At 38.4% G+C, this 18,649-nt stretch overlaps 1 protein-coding gene across 1 annotated transcript; it reads left to right on the top strand.

The window, feature by feature from the left end:
• Positions 1–229: 229 nt before the first annotated feature.
• On the top strand, positions 230–18,441 carry LOC137286158 (transcription cofactor vestigial-like protein 2). Its single transcript, XM_067817834.1, has 4 exons — positions 230–358; positions 643–901; positions 17,152–17,574; positions 17,998–18,441. Exons 1-4 carry the CDS (start codon positions 284–286, stop codon positions 18,042–18,044), a joined length of 804 nt encoding a protein of 267 aa, XP_067673935.1. The 5' UTR covers positions 230–283; the 3' UTR covers positions 18,045–18,441.
• The last annotated feature ends 208 nt before the right edge of the window (positions 18,442–18,649 follow it).

The following is an 18,649-nucleotide window of genomic DNA, read 5'->3' as shown; positions in this document are numbered from 1 at the left end:
ACACAGTCCCGATCACCAGGGTAGCTACATCATCCTTAGGAACCGCTTGTCGCAAAGTCTGGTAACTCTGGTGTGATCTGATTGGTCCCACTCAGCTGTCAATCACGGCTGGGGGCGGACGTCGGAGAAAACAACCGCCCAGCGAGGCAATCGTTCTTGATGTCGTTACAAACCCGCTCCGCCCCTCAAATTCCGAACATGAAGAAATACAATTCCACGTACTCATGGCAGTGGTGAAATCGTCTCATGGTAGCAACGGATAACGGTGTGTGGGGTTTGGAGAATGACTTGCGTCGATCTTATGTATCAGTTTTATTCACCTTATTTTCCGTACAAATCAGCCAGCGATGAAAATCAGGTAAGAGGGCTGGAGCTTCAAGAAGCTGACAATTTTTGTAATTGAATTCTAGCAATACTTTAATTGTATCTTTCGATAAGGGCATAATTGCATGACAAATAGTCGCGGTTGGAAGCATACCAGTGGGGATTCTCTGACATACTTCCCGCTCCCGACATTACCAGTGATTCTTGCCCTGTCTGCCTAGACTATAAGCTATAAATTCCATTCTCACAAATACTCCTCACATCACATTGCTAGAAATTCGCTGCCACCGATGTTTAATACGAATGTGCACGTTTCAGAAATTCGGCGTTCCGTCGATGTATGAGAGTCCTCATGCCGGACATTACGTAGAAAGCAGTCCAGGATCCGAACGGGAAGGGGAACCTGCTAAGGAGAATCAACCCAAAGGATCTCAGTACTTGAACCCAAACTGTCTCCTACTTACATACTTCACGGGAGATATTGCTTCCGTTGTGGACGAACATTTTAGTCGAGCTCTCAGTCAACCAAGCAGCTATACAATAGACAGACAAGGGAGCAAGACATACTCCAGATCAGGTAAGTGCAGGTTCCATCAGAGACCATATTATATGGTGTCTGGTTCCATGAATCTGAAATTATATTTTTTTAAAGATATGAGTTCATTAAAATAGGTTTTTAAGTTAATGGCTGTGTAAATGAGGTCTTGACTATTCATTTGAGTTATCACACTTAATATCATATTTCAATATATGTAAATTGATTTTCATTTATCAGAGCATTAGTGATTGGTAATAGTGCCAAAACACCTCTGGTCTTTATCTCAAAGAATGTCAGATCTTTCTAATTGGTTAATATCATATGATTATCGTCACTGAAATATTGCGATTGACCCTAAAATTGATTGTAATATGTATCACACAAAATGCCACTTCAAGTAAAGACAAGATTTGACGATTACTTACTTAATATAGTTATGCATATATGTTGGTTTCATATTTTAAATGGTGATAAAAGTATCGATAATTATTATTGTCCAGACAAAAAACAAACTTCTATACGTTTTTTACTTTGCTTTGATCTCACTATACTTCTGCATTAGCATAACAAGATATTAGTACAACAGTCACACATGAATTCAAATGTTTCATAGTTCATATGTTGGCTCAGGACTATGTTGTACTTTGTCACGTGACCTATCAAACTACACAAGGATTTCGTGCATGCTATAATTCTAAACGAGTCATTTCAAAACTCAAATCCAAATATTTACCGGAAGAGACGGTAGTAATTTTTGATATCACGATACTGAAGTAATGCTTTCCCACAGTAATTCAAATAAAAAAGTCAGATATTAGGAAATAACCAACAGAGATTGATTAGGTTAGGCGTAGTTACCCACTTAGATAACGCCAGTGTTAATTAATTAAATGATCCCGCAAACATGCTCCAGTTCGCACGATCCTACTTTTATGGCAACCCGGTTAACTAAAGATATAACAACGATGCTAAATAATCTGAATAATGAGAGTGAGTGCTTTATGGTATGAACTTTAACTCGCACTGTTATCCCAGCATATCTCGAGTACACTCTTTCTAAGTCAGAAAAGTTCAAAAAGTCAAAATACATTTTTTAAAATAGTTTATTTAAAAACAGTTATCGATACGTCAAGAAAAACCGATTTGTTGAAATTCTTAGTGTATTCTCTGTTTCAATATGCGTCCGTGAACCATCCTGCACAAATGTGTATACCATCAGCTGTAGAACTGACATCTATCGATGTGACGTAACAACACTATGACGTCATCAATTACTTTCCCAGACCGGCGACTGCAGCACGTTGAGGAAATGTGATCCTAATAAATGGGGATTACCTTAAGTGTGCCAGCAACTCTTCAACAACCCACCCTTAGCCATCTAATACATTCAGGGTACATGTCATTATGCAATCAGCAGATAATGTTAGGCAATAGACAATTTCATATGGTTTGTGATTAGACTGATTGTAGGGTCTCATGTTGTATGGTATATGAGTTGATGAATAATATCTGTAATTATTGTTTTCAGTTTTATATGGTATATCAGCTGATGACATGTGTGATGTTTGTTAGTTTCAGATCAATTGCATTCGTCATATGGCATCGTTCTCTACATTTTTCATACACTCCTTGAAATGTATTGTTGACTCAGGGTCTTGATTTCATACACGACCTCACTGATCCTATAAATCTGAAGTTCCTGATCTTTTCCGTGTGACCCTTTTTTGTTAAAAGTTTTACAACAAAAAATCTTTACTGACTGACCTCTGCTTGAAATAAAACAACTCAAGTTTCCCCATTTTGACGCTTTGAGTAAACATGATAGTAAAAGACAGATTGCCCCATACAAAATGGCCCCTTGTAGAAGCCCTGCCCGAAACATACTCGACTATTTATACTACACAACGCTCATTGATTTTTATCGCGAAACAATAAGCTTTGAAACGTTTACAGTCTGTTACACTTGCAAAAGCAAGCAAAATATAAAAATTGAAAGGAGTTATTTATGTGTCCTTTAATGACATGTGAGAAAACACAAAACTACGCCATAAAACAACAGCAAAGTCTTTGTTTTCTTAAACACAAATACCAAGATCTTCAAGTCACGAAATCAACGCTCAAAGACCTCTCCTGTCGACAATACCAGTGTACCACCCCAAACCTGTCCTCCGTGAATTAAACCCTGGCTCATATACAGCATATGTCTTCACATTCAAATTACAACTTTAGAAAAAATACTTTTTTATCGTATCCTTTCTCTGTGTGTTTTAGTTTGCCCGTCATTGGCGCAGAATTTGGTTACGATTTTTTAACGGCCGTCGTTATCTTGTATCGGCGATTGTTGCAACCGGAGCGTATCCCGAACAGGCTTCGTTTCGTTTTTATTTTCCCAACTTTTTGTGTTCCCTTAACTCGGTAGTTTCAAATTCATTGACACTTCCATTCAAGGTTTCTCATTTTAACATGGCTCAGAGTTACATTTTTTTTTATATTTCTCTGCTAATTTTTGAAAATATCTTTAACGTTTAAATATCTGTTTGAAGTTTAGTTAGTATCTCAAAGAGGGGTTTGCTCTCCGGATCTGTTTCAAGAATACACAGTACTCCCCCTGGCATATGCTGGCACCAGTCTGGGATGCCCGAATTCTTTCTGGTAACGCTGACACACTAGGTTGTCAAATAAATTTGTGGTTGTTGGTTTCCGAAAGGGTATATCAGTGCAGTGAGAATCGGTAGGTTCTACCTACGAGTTTGGACCAATTGTTTTCAGTACTACATAATAGAGACATGTCCGGCGTCATAAACAGAAGGACATAATCCTCCGTTTAGATTTGCTGTATTTGTTCACTATGATGCGTGTAACGTATACAAACTAAAATCTGTAGTTATATATTTCGACACTTAGAATAAATACAGGAATTTGAAGCGTTTGATGATCTGAAGCAATATGGGCATTTAATGATGGACAAGATAAATTTACCATTCCGCGAATGCCGATTATTTTTCGGGCACTGATTCCTAAGCGTATGGTGCTGGAATTGTACAGTTGATATTTCCTTACATCATGAAAGGTGTTTTGTCTCAATTATTTGCCCAGGTCATGTCATTACAGCTCTTGAACCTTTTATTATTGTGTTGATCCGCAAATTCATTTGAAACCTATTCATCATTTTTAACACCCCAGTGATAAAGAATATCGCGACCAAGCGGCGTTGTCAATAATGTAGCTGATATCATCTACAAGCACAAAGAATAAAAAAAATAAGTTCCGACTTCAGCATCAGTTAGAGTATATAACGTCTTGCAGAAAACTACATGGGCATGCTGAAAAGCGCATAACGGAATATTTATGGGACAGTATTAAATATCCATCAGACACCCATGTTTAAGAGCCTCTCAATGAAGTTATACACGTGTCTGTATAGTTACCACATACCCAGACACATACGCAGACTAACCAACTATAATTCATGCAAATCCACATCCATCACATCCACCTACCCCCACCATATCATTCCCCACCCCCACGTCATTCAGCTCCAACCCAGACGGACACATGTTCACACAAATTAAAAGTAGTTTTCACCAAACAACTGGGACAAGGTACTAACCAACATGGCCAATATAACTAGAAGGCAGCGAGAAATTAGAGCAATTAATTCTTTCGTTGCCAGACAGACCGTGCCCCTCCTTCATTATCAATACTCAGCTCGTCTTGCATGTGCTGTCTGCTGACCTCAACAGGGCTATTTCTCCATGTCAGTGGTCAGTCTTGCACGTGCTGCTCATCTGTTGTGGGCTGATTGACCACTACCTCGCCGGGCACCTGTCTCCGTCAGCTGAGAGCTTGTAGGTTTAGGGAGAAGCTTCAGGGAGTGTTTGTACAACCGGATGCTCACATGCATGCACACTGAGTTCAGTAGTCTGTTACACTGCATACAAGAAGACCTTGTTGTACTTCGTTGAATATCATATCCCTGGGCATTCAAATGACTTTCTAATATAACAGCCTACAACCTTATTCTAATAAACTATACACTTTTTTTTATTATTTTCATAGTTTATCAGCTACATGGCGTTCAAAAATGCATACACCCGTGTTTGAAAGAATATAAAATACGACAAATGTTTTTTTTTAAATTTTAATACAGTGATCTATTGATACGGGCATCTCTGGTGTGCTATCGACTTCAAGTTTGAATTGCTTCGCCGACACGATCGGTTTGACTTTTATAATGTTTTGGTCAAACTGTTTTCAAGTGTATACATTCTTTTGCTCCAAAGTTAATGATTTAGTGGTAATTGATTTACAGTAACACCTTGATACTTTTACTGTTAAAATAGGCTGAACGATTAGCGTGATGACTGAATGTTTTAAGCATCACTCCGTACATTCATACACGTCTGAATTCAGGAAAATCTTGTTTTGAAGTAGCAGGTTATTCTGTCACCCCGAACAGCTGCATCATATGCTAAAGTGTTTGAGATACAACCCCAATTTTTCAAAATTGCGATAAGCCTTTCATCTTTCTGTTACGTTGTCATTCTTTTTCAGGTTTATCACGATTTGTGTTTTGTTTTCCATGCTATTTACACGCACAATGATATCGCTAAGAAATATGTAATATTTCACAGATACATCATATCCATTAAGATTAATGCATCGAACAAAACATGTTTCCAAATTATAGATGCCTTCCAACCTTTAGACATATCTAACATTTCCTGGCAATGTTTTCCAATATTTCATGTTATCACTGTCGGGGTGTCTTGTACATAAATTGGCGCGTTTTCAAAACACGACAGGATGATTCCGTATTCGTAATATCTGATCCAGTCGCAGTTTTTATTTCACCCTCGCCCTTTCAACAGGAGGCCTTTAGTCAATACGCGCAGGCTCGGAGCTGACTGCGCCTTTTCGTAGGGTCGTATCTTGCTTGAATCTCGGGGCACGAGATGGGGAGACAGGGGAATAGGAAAATACCCCCCTCCCGTGAAAATACATCTACCTCCACAAGTGAAAACACCCACCGTGCTAGCCACCAGCGATACTGAGAGAGTTCAGTTGACTTGAAGGTTACAAAACACGTCAGATAATCCATGATCATACGTGTAATTCACACAAATAAAACTGTATTGTTTATTGAGTAGGTTAATATTTAGTAGTGGCATTTTGGTACTGAAAACAGCCTTTGGAGTTTCTTGTTATTAAACAAAGAGAAAAAAACCTACCATATATCATTCCATATTTTGGCTGAAAATGAAAAAAGTCCATGTTGCCGAGCATGTGCATTATTTGAACTGAGGAATCAATTATGGTGTTTGAAGTTACGCGTTTTAATGCATTTTCACGGTTATATACGAACATATTGGTAACAAGCAATAGAGGTTTATAGAGACACTATTGTGTAAAATAGAATAGCGTGTTATGCTTCATTCAAGCAATATATTGATGACCTCGTACCTACAACATATGAATGGCACGACAGACTGAAACAAGTTGCGCGAATATTCACCTTACTTTAGAGTATGTGATGGATTTGACGTCATTATTTCTTAAAATGAAAACGGAAAGCCCGCTATAGTGAGACATTGCCAGTCCAGACACCTAGTATTCTGGACTACTGTTTTAACTTGTTTGAGACTCCACGGTGGTCACAACACTATTGAGTTATCCAGGTTAAAGAATTGTTTCAAACCTCCCCAGTTCGGCGTGATTGATTTTATTGCCTAAACAGAACCAAATATTTGTTTTTCGTTCGCATAGTATTGTACACATGAAACGTCAACGTTTCTCTACCGAAACATATTCCACGGGAGTAAAAAGGGAGAAAAAACAGGGTTGAAAATTAAATGAATTGATCACTGAAAATCAGCAGGTGTTCGCGAAAACGGTAAACATTTCAATTTCACTTCATATAACCTAATGACATGAAATCAAACCTTGCATAGATGCATATAACATGCACGCAAAGATGCGCAGAAGGATTCATACAAAGATGCACGCACCACCCCATCAACACTCTCTAGCTGAATATCTCCGAGCGAGCAATTCTCTTAACATAAAACGATAGTTAGGATTAAAAGAAACAGGGTTATGTCAAAGGGCACAGCTACTAAACAGATACAAAACAATATCCGGAAAAAACATGTAGAGCATCTGTACTTTGAAAAAAACCTGGTTCTCATTTCATCATTGAAGTGTTGATTTGCCGGAGAAGTGACGTTTCAAATTCGCCATCTGTGCGCTTGTCACTGTACTAATGGCAGGATTTGGCCGCTATGGGGCGCAGCAAACGGCTGTGTATTATTATGCTTTTCGGGTAAAGCTACAATTTCAGTTTTATAAGAAAATTTTGTTCCCTGTCAAGAAATGTTCCTGGTTCTGTATGATGGATTGCTGTGGATTCTTTTTGTTCATGCAAGGCCTCCAGACGCAGACCATCGTTAACGAGTCGAAAAAAGTGGAAGTGTTTGAAAAGAAAATCTTAAGTAGGATACTTGTTTTGAAGTTTTCTATAAACATTCCTCATTGAAAAATTGATTTTTATCATATAGTTTTGGTTATATAAAACGTAGTCTGTACGAGAGGGAATTACCATATGATGGAAAGTGTATGTACTGTTATTGTCGTAAAATACAGACAATGCTGACTGTCATTATCATTACGATTTAACGTCTTCGTTTCGTTGTTGATGCTAACACCGTTGTCAAGCAAGTGCTGACATCAGCACCGAACAGTCTCATGTACTGCAATAAAGAAGCTGCTTGTAACTGCAGAACTGTTCACTTCGTTCATTACATCTAAATGACAATAATATAACATAACAAATAATGATAATCATAATCATAATGTGCATATCACTGAACGGGGTCTTATTTGTTTTACAATTCAAGAGTACTGGAAAAAAATTAAGAGTACTTTTACAATACTGAATGGAATTAAATACAGTACTAGTAATCTTGTGTTTCGTTTTATATATGCACCACAGCATGGCTACTCTTGTGTAAACAAGTCAATAAACAATAAAACAATAATGTGTTAGATACATACGTCTGCAAATGACTCTAAGACCGTACACCATTGCTGTGGTTCGTATCTGCAACGTTTTTAAAAGTATTTCCTACCGTACCATGCATTGTTTTATCCGCATTTCTTATTCCTTATATTGATACAGATTGAATTAAAATGAAGCTGTTATTATCATTATTATCATTATGGTTTGAGACAGTAGGCAAATATTGACAGACGCCAGTGTAGTGCCATATGGTGATCGGAATGGTCAACAGCTGACGTCACGAGGGTCCTTTTCCCACCGACCTTACTGCACGGACATGACGAGCGCCGTCGATACAGCTGAGCCACTTGTGATTCAGTAAACCCCTTCCTCCGAACAAACTAGCCAAAGCCGCGCGCATACATTCCCATATCGGAATATTTGGTATCAAAATTCGTGGTATCCTGCCCAACCGGCTTTAATATACCCAATAACGGGAGGCTTTGTGTTTTATATATTTATAAACACAGACCCAGACACTTACAATGTTGGCAAACCATATGTGAAATCATGACGAATAATTTTGGACAAACATATTCCCGTCGTAGGATACAGTGAGACTTAAATAAAAACACACTCAGGAATGAAATAACATGACATATTCCCTAACCAGAGAGTTGGTGATACAATGCTATTTAATGCCAAAATAATCTAAGGTAATACAATAATAATTATAATTCAATGAAACATCAAAATGAAATGCATCACAACAGAACAAGTAATCTCAGAAAATTAAAGGAAACTATGTAAGTTATGATAAAATAAAATGCGTTTATTTATTTAATCCCCCCCCCCCCCTCTCATTGAACAGAGCCCAAACAGACATAAACACAATCAGCTTACATGAACATACACGTGCCACTTAGAGAATGTTGTTGAAACCAGAAAAGGAAACACATTATGAGTGGTATTCGATACATAAATTGGAACATCATTGTTTAAAAATGTAAAAAAAAAAGAAAGAAAAAGAACAAACAAAAAACAAACAAAAAACAAATGTTTTGACATCACTATTCGCTAAAATCTACAATAATACAGCATCTTTACCGTCTTGCCACAAATTAATATAATATTTGTCCAACACTTTCTAGAACGGTGGGGTATTTGATGGTTGGAGCGCTCGTTGTTCACGACGAAGACCTTCACATTTCTGAACTCCCACATTGCTGAAATATTGCATAAAGAAACGTAAAACTAAACTCACTCACCGTAAAGCATTCTTTAGCACGAACCTAGCTGTCATATAAGTTAAACTGTCCAAACGTTCTTGACGTAGTTTATTAATATTATAACCATGCATTTTACAACGTTGAGATCTTCTACCAAATATAGCCAACGATCTGTTTAAATGGCTAGGGTAGTCCGTCTTTCTTTAAGTCCACTTGCACACAAACTCAGAGAAGGTGGTATCATGGTAAGAATGCTTCGGAGACATGGAGTAAACTTGGACCCCGAACTGTACCGAGTTCTCGAGTAACAGTGACCTTGTAGTAAAGAGGTGACATTGAATTTGGTCAAACTAACACACCTGTGCTTGTTGTCGTTAAGGGCAGGTATTTGCACAGGCATTACTGTGGTAATCCATTGTCAATAGCGTGCAAGAAATAAAGAATCGAAAGTGAAACGGAGAAATCCCTACACATTTCTCATGGTCATAGATACGGAATAAAAAATCGGTCGCCAAATTTTGGATGATATTCTCATATTTGATAATATTGTATTTAAACTTCATAAATATTTGAGGCTTTCCTGTTGCGCTGAACACGGTGACGTTGGACACGTTTTACGTTGCAGTTTTCAAAGAACTCGATAAAGAATACGATGCTTTTAGATTTATTTTTTAAATTAAACATGATCAAACATTTAAGTCCAGATCGTAAATTGACCTTCAGATAAATAACAGCGAATGATGCGATACACATGAAAAGAGCGAGAACAATGTTATCAGCGGTAAACACTCAGAGGGATCAATGGTAGAATGATATTGAAAGTATTTTATAATGATTTCATTTGGATGGTTGGTACTGAATAACTTTATCATTTTTAAATAAGGACTTTTTAGTGATAAGCTTCAAACCGCTTTTGAAATAGTTTATATAGCCGTCAGTGAAGATGTTTGTTGAAGGTTCAGCTATGTCATGTGTTTTATAATTAAACTCATGCTGAATGTTTTGCCTTTTTAAACCCTCCTCAATCTTCCGAATTCTTGGAGCCCATCAACATAATTAGGGGCTCCGCTCAACATAACCTTTACGTGCTACAAATTAAGACTTAACAAACTTGCGTAAACCATGGCCGTGGTTTGCTAAATAAGTTACAAAACGTCGAACTAGTTTGACAAGTTGTTGGAAAACACTCAACCCATGCAAGGATTATGAGCTTGTCGCTTGCTAATTAGAATAATTATAAAAAAGTCATTAAAGGAAATCTAGAATTAGACATTCTTAACTTCAAACCAAGAGCAAATCTGACACGCTTGTTTCACAGATGGAACTGCTTTCCCTCAACGTGCGCAACTAGTTCTAACTCCTTTCCCGCCTTGAGTAACTCAATTACTGAATTTGCGCTGACTTCCGGGAGGAAATATGAACCGATAATTTGCTTTATATATCATTTAATCACGTAAATAATCGCTGTTTAACACCAGTATATCCCTCGACACTCGTTGGAAGGAGATTTAAAGACGGTGGTTTTCAAACGAACGGTCGGATCGCACATGGAATTCATTACAACTGTTAGATCATTAGTGGTTTGGTAAATAGTCTGTGAGTACCACCATTTTGAAATCTCATTTCAATACATTTCTCTACACCTGAATGGCGAATTTAGAAAGAGAAACCTGGATACGTTGTTTGATTTTAGTTGTCCCTCAAAGTAGCCTATGGGCAGCGGAAAACCATTAAACTCAAGTTTGATTCATCTGAAAGTGAATCAAAATAGACTGATTATTCTTTGGTAGTGGGTATCATGGTTGTGTTGTTGACCGATATTTTATAATAGTGGATCTGTACTGCGCTTTTTCCATGCTTGGGTATTTGGTCTTTATGTTATTGTAATAAAGTGTATTTTTTTAGAGAAATCCATATTTCATACATCATTTCTTTTGTCCTGCATTGTATTTCAGGAAACGTCAATTTAGGTTCACACACGTAACCGAGACATAGTACGAATTAGAAATAGTAAGGAGCACTTGGTTAATAAGGACAAAACATTAATCAGTTTTATTGATAATCAAAGTGAAAGACAATAAAATTTGTAAGAGTCAAGTTTGCCTAATTTGCCATAGACTTCACATGTATTAAAAAAGCCAAACAATGTTTATCAGTATACATGACCAGGGAACGAATATATTTTTACATAGTAAAGTATATATAACAAACAACCTATACTCAAAACATACCAATACCAGATAAAATAAGACATGTGTACTCTTTGACAGTGACAGGGTAGACAACTGGTGCTATTTGTCTTTGATTGAGTGATATCAACAAGTTTTCAGTTCCGTTAAACAGATTTACATAGCCCCTAAGATGTGCTTAGAATCCCCAGGGGTATTATTGCAACCCGAAATTAATTTGCATCGAGCACGAGGGGACATCATGTGAAATATTATCGCACGTGATCTCGCTCCAGGAGGCGATCTGATTGGTTGACACATGTTGACGCGCGCTGAGGGGCATGTTGTCAGTTTCGGGGAAATAGACAATTATTGCACGTAGAGAAACGATAAACCTCTTGAGTTTCACGCTTAAATGTTATCTTTATTTGGTTCCCGCGATCCCGACAGTAGAACAGTTTAGTTTCAAAATGTTGGATGGATGGGAAACCTTGAAATGTCCAAAATATGGCTCTAAATAAGCACTGGTCACTCACGTGACACGTACTTTGCTGGTGCTATATGAGGCACCACCTCTGAGAATAAGCGACGGACTTTTATCGGAATGTACAAATTGGAACACTAAGTTTTGCTAAAACCATAACCAAATTATTTAGAAAAAATCTAGTGCTTTTACAAAAGAAATAACGTTCAGAAGTTGTATATAACGTCCGTACCTCAGTGAGGCATTAAACAAATAAATACAGAATCAATGATGCGTTGCAAATATGTTAAAAAGATGGTTGTATTTTAGTTTGCATTATAACTTAGATAGTAACATTACTTTATGTATGTGCTTTACATTGTTGCACGTGCACTAATATTTAGGGACATTGTAGAAATATTACAAACATCACAGACACACATAAAATATACAGAATACACACACAGAGATAGTAATATAGAAACTAAAAATACCCTCTCCATATTTGGAGGAAACCTTATGACCTCGCTGTATCATGAACTGACCTCACTGTACCATGAACTGACCTCATTGTACCATGAACTGACCTCATTGTACCATGAACTGACCTCACTGTATCATGAACATGAGTTCATGACTCCCCAACAAACAGTGGTGCTAGAATCGTATATTGTTATTATCAAGATTACTATACATATGAGCTAGATATAATCTTCATCTCAAGTGTCAGGGTTGTCGCGAATACAACATACGTATTTTATAAATCACAAAAAACACGTGCATCTGTTGTGTCGAAAATATTCTGACGAGCATGACCTTGATTCTGCCTCTTTCCCATGTTCTCTAGGGTAAACCGATCTCCATTGTTTTACCCACAAAACATGCAGTAGACAAAATACCTCCACTTCTGTGTAGCCATTGCGAAAACATGGAGATGGAACTTGTGGCATTAGGCTTCAAGAAATGTTTGGCGAAATCTGATCACCATCTGTATAGACCTTTCATTATCTTGATAGTGTTGGTGATAGGGATACCGACGTTAATGTCCATATACATGGTGGCTGGAAAATGTGATATGTTTTAGTTGTTAATGACTGTTTCACATTGATGTCAAATTGATGTCAAGTGATGCTCTTGTGTTCTTGTGTACCGTTACTTTCTGATGTATCCCTGTTTAACTGCAGGATAGTATTTGTACCATAAAACCGGCTTTAATCCCCTATCTGGTTCATGTAGATAGACAAGCACACACGCATACACACGCGCGTGCGCTCACACACACACACACACACACACACACACATACATACATACAAACCATACACCTTTGCACACAAGCTTTCTAAAATGCACACACTAATACATACGCACATGGTGATATCAACTTGAAACTGTGGAAATCTAGACTTGCCACTTTTTCTAGACTTGGTGGGCTTTGTTGGATATATTTGCTTCAGGGTCTGTATGACAGACTAGCTATATAAGCTCAAAATTCTGGAACACAATGTTCAACCCCTTTTACTTTATCTTAAACAACAAGTAGAATAAATATAATAAAAATAACGTTAAAATCCCGATAATTCATTATCTGAAATATACATTTTCGCGTGATTTACCCCAGACACACAAATGATGTCAGAGTATTTCTGTTGTATTAGATCCCCCTAGTCCACATCTTGCAATGTGTTACTGCCCATACTGTATATTTACATGACAAAGTTTGTCAGGACTTGACCACCACTTCTCACTGTTCCGTTGCGTGCAACACGAGGGGCAATTTGTCCTTAAATACTTCCCGCCATTTTACACGCTTTGGATGTTTTTGAAATCGATGGAAAAGTGACCACTTATCCATTGTAAATGTACATTCCATGGTCCTCTATAGCCTTACTGTTGTCCAGTGTTTGTTGTCAATACCAGCGATGAGCTAAACATTGACATTAGTTAAATACCGCGCGTCACGAGCCGACATTCCTGTCATTAAGGCATAAACTTACGATCTGTGCGACAAGAAGGATCACGAAACAAGAGCCGATAGAGCTGTGTTTAAAGGATGTTAGATATTAGATGCAGTCGTTATACAGAATTAAACTGATATATACAATGGAATTTCGTTAAACCGGAATCCACGTTTTCCAGTCGAGTACTGTTAAGATCTTCTGTGTTTGTAAACGTGACATTGCTATTTACCCGGTACTCGTTAATCCGGAAGATAGTGCTCAGTACAACCTGGATTAACGAGTTGTTACTGTTTCCAAAAGCATCGACAATCTGTCTTTCTGAAAGAGAAGTCGTGAAAGAAGTTTGTTTGCAGTTTTACGGTCTTTGTAAAGACCTGATACCAAATCCGTTGAATTGTAGCTTCCGAAAGTGTGCACGTATGGCTAATGAAATTGGTAAATTGTGCATAAACCAAATTATGAAGGTTTCTACATATCCTTGGTTAAATAAGAGGACGAACTGTCGATGTTTTGTCGATGGGTGCGTATATTATCAAATAATGATCACAGATGATTTTAAGACTTGGTAATTACTTAAACAGATTCATTTTAGAGAGTTGCTCACACATTCTGACATCCGAAAATTTAGTATCACGTCAAAGTTGTACACACTGTATCAGTGTATTTACAAAAGGGAGTTGGAAGCTAACCTTTAAACTTTTAAAGCACGGAAAACACACAATACACCATAAACGCCACAAATGAAGTCCAACACTATTTCAATACTAAATGCTAAATCAATATTTCAATAATAACATCGAGTTACAACTTGCACAGCTGTGCTTTATTTATGAATCAAATGGAATACTCTGAAAATATTCTAAGCATTTCGACGTCTTCTTGTACAAATGTCCACATTATCTCAACTGGTCTCAATTTCCAGGGTATTATACAATTCTGTACACTAACTCCGCGAGAAACAATGCCATACCCACAGCACCAGTGTCCAAATGATGGCTGTTAAATTCTTGAAGACAGAAGTCGTGTAAACTGGTGGTGTATCAATGTGAGGCATGCCCTCCTGTAATACCACAGTTGGTCTTGTGCAATGTTGGGTTGCAGCAACTCGGGTATTACGCCCCACAAGCAGTCGGTCAACACACCCGGGTTGTGCAATGACTGGTCACGCCATGCGAGTATTTCGAGATCAGCATGTTGCTGAATGGTGACACATGTGGAAACCCTGTCTGGCATTTGGTTAGTTTTGTATTTAGTATGGAAACAATGACGCAATGCGGACATTCCGGTGGTCAGTGTGTTTGTGTTGTTTGTTGACACTTGTTTTGGTTAGGATACTTTAAGCTGTAGTGTAACCATCCGCTGTAGGCGAGTGAATGAGTGAGTTGGGGTTTAGGTGGTCGGTCTCACAGTCCCAGAACCACACTATTTTCCCTCTCTACACTGTTAAGGCCTAGATTTCCTCAGGTTCAGATTCTGAATGTCTGGTCTCCCAGGGTCTCCTTTTCAGTTTAAACGCGTTTGTTTGTTACTATCAAAATGATATATATTAAGAGACTGTTAATCTAGGTTTTGGGCTGCATTTAGCAATTTTCAAGTACAATGAGGATACCGGGTTATTGTCCTGCTCCAAGGCTGTTCTGAATACTATCCTGTGTCGGGCCGATGTTTGAAGAAAGACTGATTTGTCTGAGACGCTTTAAATCTTTGGCAAAATTCCGGAAAATAGCAAACTAATGAGAGTTTTAATGTTGTCACAAAGTATTATGAAATTTGTTGCCACGAATGTAATATCTCCTAATTCCAAAGGAGCAAGTGTTCAAATGTCACGAGGTCATAGCCAGTGATGATATTCAAAAACAGAATTTGATTTAAATACGGTAACGTGAGCCCAGTGTCGGCCGTCATCTGGCTGGGAAACAGCCATATCGGAGACCACACAACCAACAACGAGGCACGAAATGAACGCCATCGTGTGTTCCCAATGCTCATTGTGCCACGCCGAATGGGAGTCTCTGTAAACCAGACCAGCATGCATATAAGAAATCAAAGAGGATCCGGGGTGGGCTATTCTAGTAGGGAATCTTGTCCGCATCTTTTCCCAGTATTTCTATGTTTTTCTTCTTTCCATCGCGGAATAGGACGCACTAGACTTTAATCATATGCAGTACGCTACTGTTATTTCCACGTGGGACGAATCCAAAGCTGAGGATTTGTTTACATTTTCCGCATTCGGCTTCCCTCGGCCGATTTGCCTTCTTAGTTTGGCGGAATGTTCACGTGTAACTCACACCGTATAACCATTTTGCAATGTTTTATCAACTAACCAAAGCCAAGACTTAAAACAAGAGATAATTTGCATTCAATGAAATCAAAACACGACGTAGCCTGTCTCATTTTGATATCTGAATATCAAACGGTATTCATATTTCTTCTCTATGGGAAAGGAGAGTCGAGCTCTAAAGGTCAATTATTTAAAGAAGTGAACATTGGTCATGTCAAATAATGTCGCCCAATGTGAAAACAGATGCCGAAGAAATCGTAGCGTTATCATGCCACCTTGATGTGAAACAGTAGTTTAAAGAACAGATGATGAATACCGCCCAGATTGTATGTAGGATTGTCACTTTCATGTATTCTTAGAAAAAACAGTGTACACCCCACACATCTTATCTACATAGTCCAACGCTCCAACTAGTGACTTTGTAAACTCTTTGGCTCAGGTCCATGTACCTTGCAAAAGAATAAGCGCACTTAAGAAACGTCATCAAAACACTTAAGGTTATTAAACTGGGAAACCATGTCGTGTGTATAACCGTCAAATAACCATGTCGTGTTTGTTCCATGTCAGACATGTGTGAATACCGTCTTCTGTCCAGTCGTTTCCTTTGAATTATTACCTTTTCAGCTTGTTCAAATGAACCAACGACCTTTTGATTGGTGTCTTGTACACGTATATGTCCCTTTATCCAGAATAATATGTCTTGACCACTCTGAGATACCTTGTAAAACAAACGAGGAAGGGTTGCACAGTTTTTTTATACAGGGGTTTCAATGCACAAATAACAAATGCTAGATGAATGTAAATTTGCTTTCCGGCAAACACTTTCCGTTTTTCCTTGTAAACCAGAATTCGTTAATCTCTATAATTTTGGTAAGATAAGCCTTTTCATTTAAGTGAATACGTGTATATTCCTAAGGTGACACAAATAAGCACCTGTTATATATCTAAGTTATAATTCCCCAATTGACGCATGCTGATCATCAGAGGCGAGTTTGCATCGGATAATCGAGCTCGTGTTGTTCGAGGTCGTATCCAGCTGACTGGGGACCTTCTTAATATTAATCACTGGTTTGAGTGATCTAGACTTGGTTATATACAGATCGCCTTCAGGTAAATGGAATATTACTGAGTGTAGAACTAAACAGAAACATAGATACAGCAAAGACTTATGCCTGTTGATTCTCTTCCAGATACATCTTTAATGTGCAATCGGAAGTTACCACCGTCATTTTGGAATAGTTCGTATCAACCACCACCATCAGCTTCCGGTTCCGCTCACAGTAATTTCCCACTCAGTGCAGACTCGTACTTTTCGTCATCATTGTATGGGCTCCATAAGAACTGGCCGTATTATACATCACAAACCCATACATACGGGCACCAGGGACCTCATGCCTTTTCCTATTCAAGTGTGGATTCTGCAAGTCGTCTTAATTCACATTATAACTCCCTTATGATGCAAAACCCCTCAATCGGAGGACGCATGGACACCAGACATACGCAGTACGATCTTGGCAAGAGCTCGGACGCCTTCACAGCCGCAGGTTACTATTCAATGGGGCGCTTCGGGTCAGACATTGCTTCAACTGTTGGCGTCGACTCGGGGATCTCAGGTTGGTGTAGCGTCTCGTAAATGTTACCAGGGTTGCGTACAATTATATTTTGTGTTTGTCTATTGTATGTAAACTCATATCCGTCTGTGTATAAAATCTTGCGTATCTGAGACAGGAAGCTGGAATGTTCTTTTGGGTTGAAGTGTCTGTGATGTTACACAATACCTTGCCCTTTCAACAAATCTCGACGATTTCATGGTCTTAATGTCAACTTTTCAACAGACAGACTGGTAGGAGTGGTTAATTATTTTGGTATGAATGCAAATAACGATCCTAATAATTCTGATAAACATTGCATAGTTTACAGTTCTGTACAACGAATTGCGTCACCTTAAAACGACCGGGGTACCTTGGTACGTTGTAAATACTGATGATATATGTGTATCGTACAGTTTAATATTTTCTCTGGCTATTTGTTTGCAGGTTTGGATCTTCCTCTACAACAGACAAAGAAAGAAATGTATTGGTGACAATGATGACTTGATCAGTTCACGCCAATCAATGACTTGCCATAGCCATATGATGAACAAATTCATTTGTGGTCTGCAGGAAGAAGCAGTCGGGGTTATTTCCCTTTATAGGACACGTGACACCGGCGACTAGCTCCGCACCAAATCAGTGGTTCGAATGGCATTTGAAATAATTCACGCGACAGTGACGGACGCTCTGATCTTCATGCAGACAACCTGCGCCAACAAAGATTGCTCCGCACGTGCAGGGATTTTAATGACATACATCACAGAGCTCCCGAGGCCGAAAGGGCGCATGTTATATATGTATATATGCTTCACTTATTGTATGAATGGGCACTTGTATAAACTGCTGAACAATTGAGAATAAACGCCCGGGGTTTATTTTTATTCATTACTACGTGTGTGGTATCGTAATATGTTTGTTTGGTCGACATTTGCTCTTTTGGTTAATTCTGTTAACATTTATAATATTTATGCTACAGCCGTGATTGATGCAAGGTCTGGGGTCTTGCACTTCCGGGACAAACCAGCCGTTATGAGGTGTGAGCGTCAGCTCTGGTGCACGAACACGTTGTATTATGAAATGCCACGATCAACACACC

This window comes from Haliotis asinina, chromosome 6 (genome assembly GCF_037392515.1).
Source record: "Haliotis asinina isolate JCU_RB_2024 chromosome 6, JCU_Hal_asi_v2, whole genome shotgun sequence".
NCBI classification, from domain to species: Eukaryota; Metazoa; Mollusca; class Gastropoda; order Lepetellida; family Haliotidae; genus Haliotis; species Haliotis asinina.
Note: the sequence above shows the minus strand (reverse complement) of the source record. Positions and strands in the feature narration are given on the sequence as shown.

Excerpts from the sequence above, each read along its gene's own strand:
- LOC137286158 (XM_067817834.1), top strand. The coding sequence starts at position 284 with ATGACTTGCGTCGATCTTATGTATCAGTTTTATTCACCTTATTTTCCG. Across the intron at positions 359-642 it reads CAGCCAGCGATGAAAATCAG|AAATTCGGCGTTCCGTCGAT; the intron begins GTAAGAGGGCTG and ends TGCACGTTTCAG. Across the intron at positions 902-17,151 it reads CAAGACATACTCCAGATCAG|ATACATCTTTAATGTGCAAT; the intron begins GTAAGTGCAGGT and ends ATTCTCTTCCAG.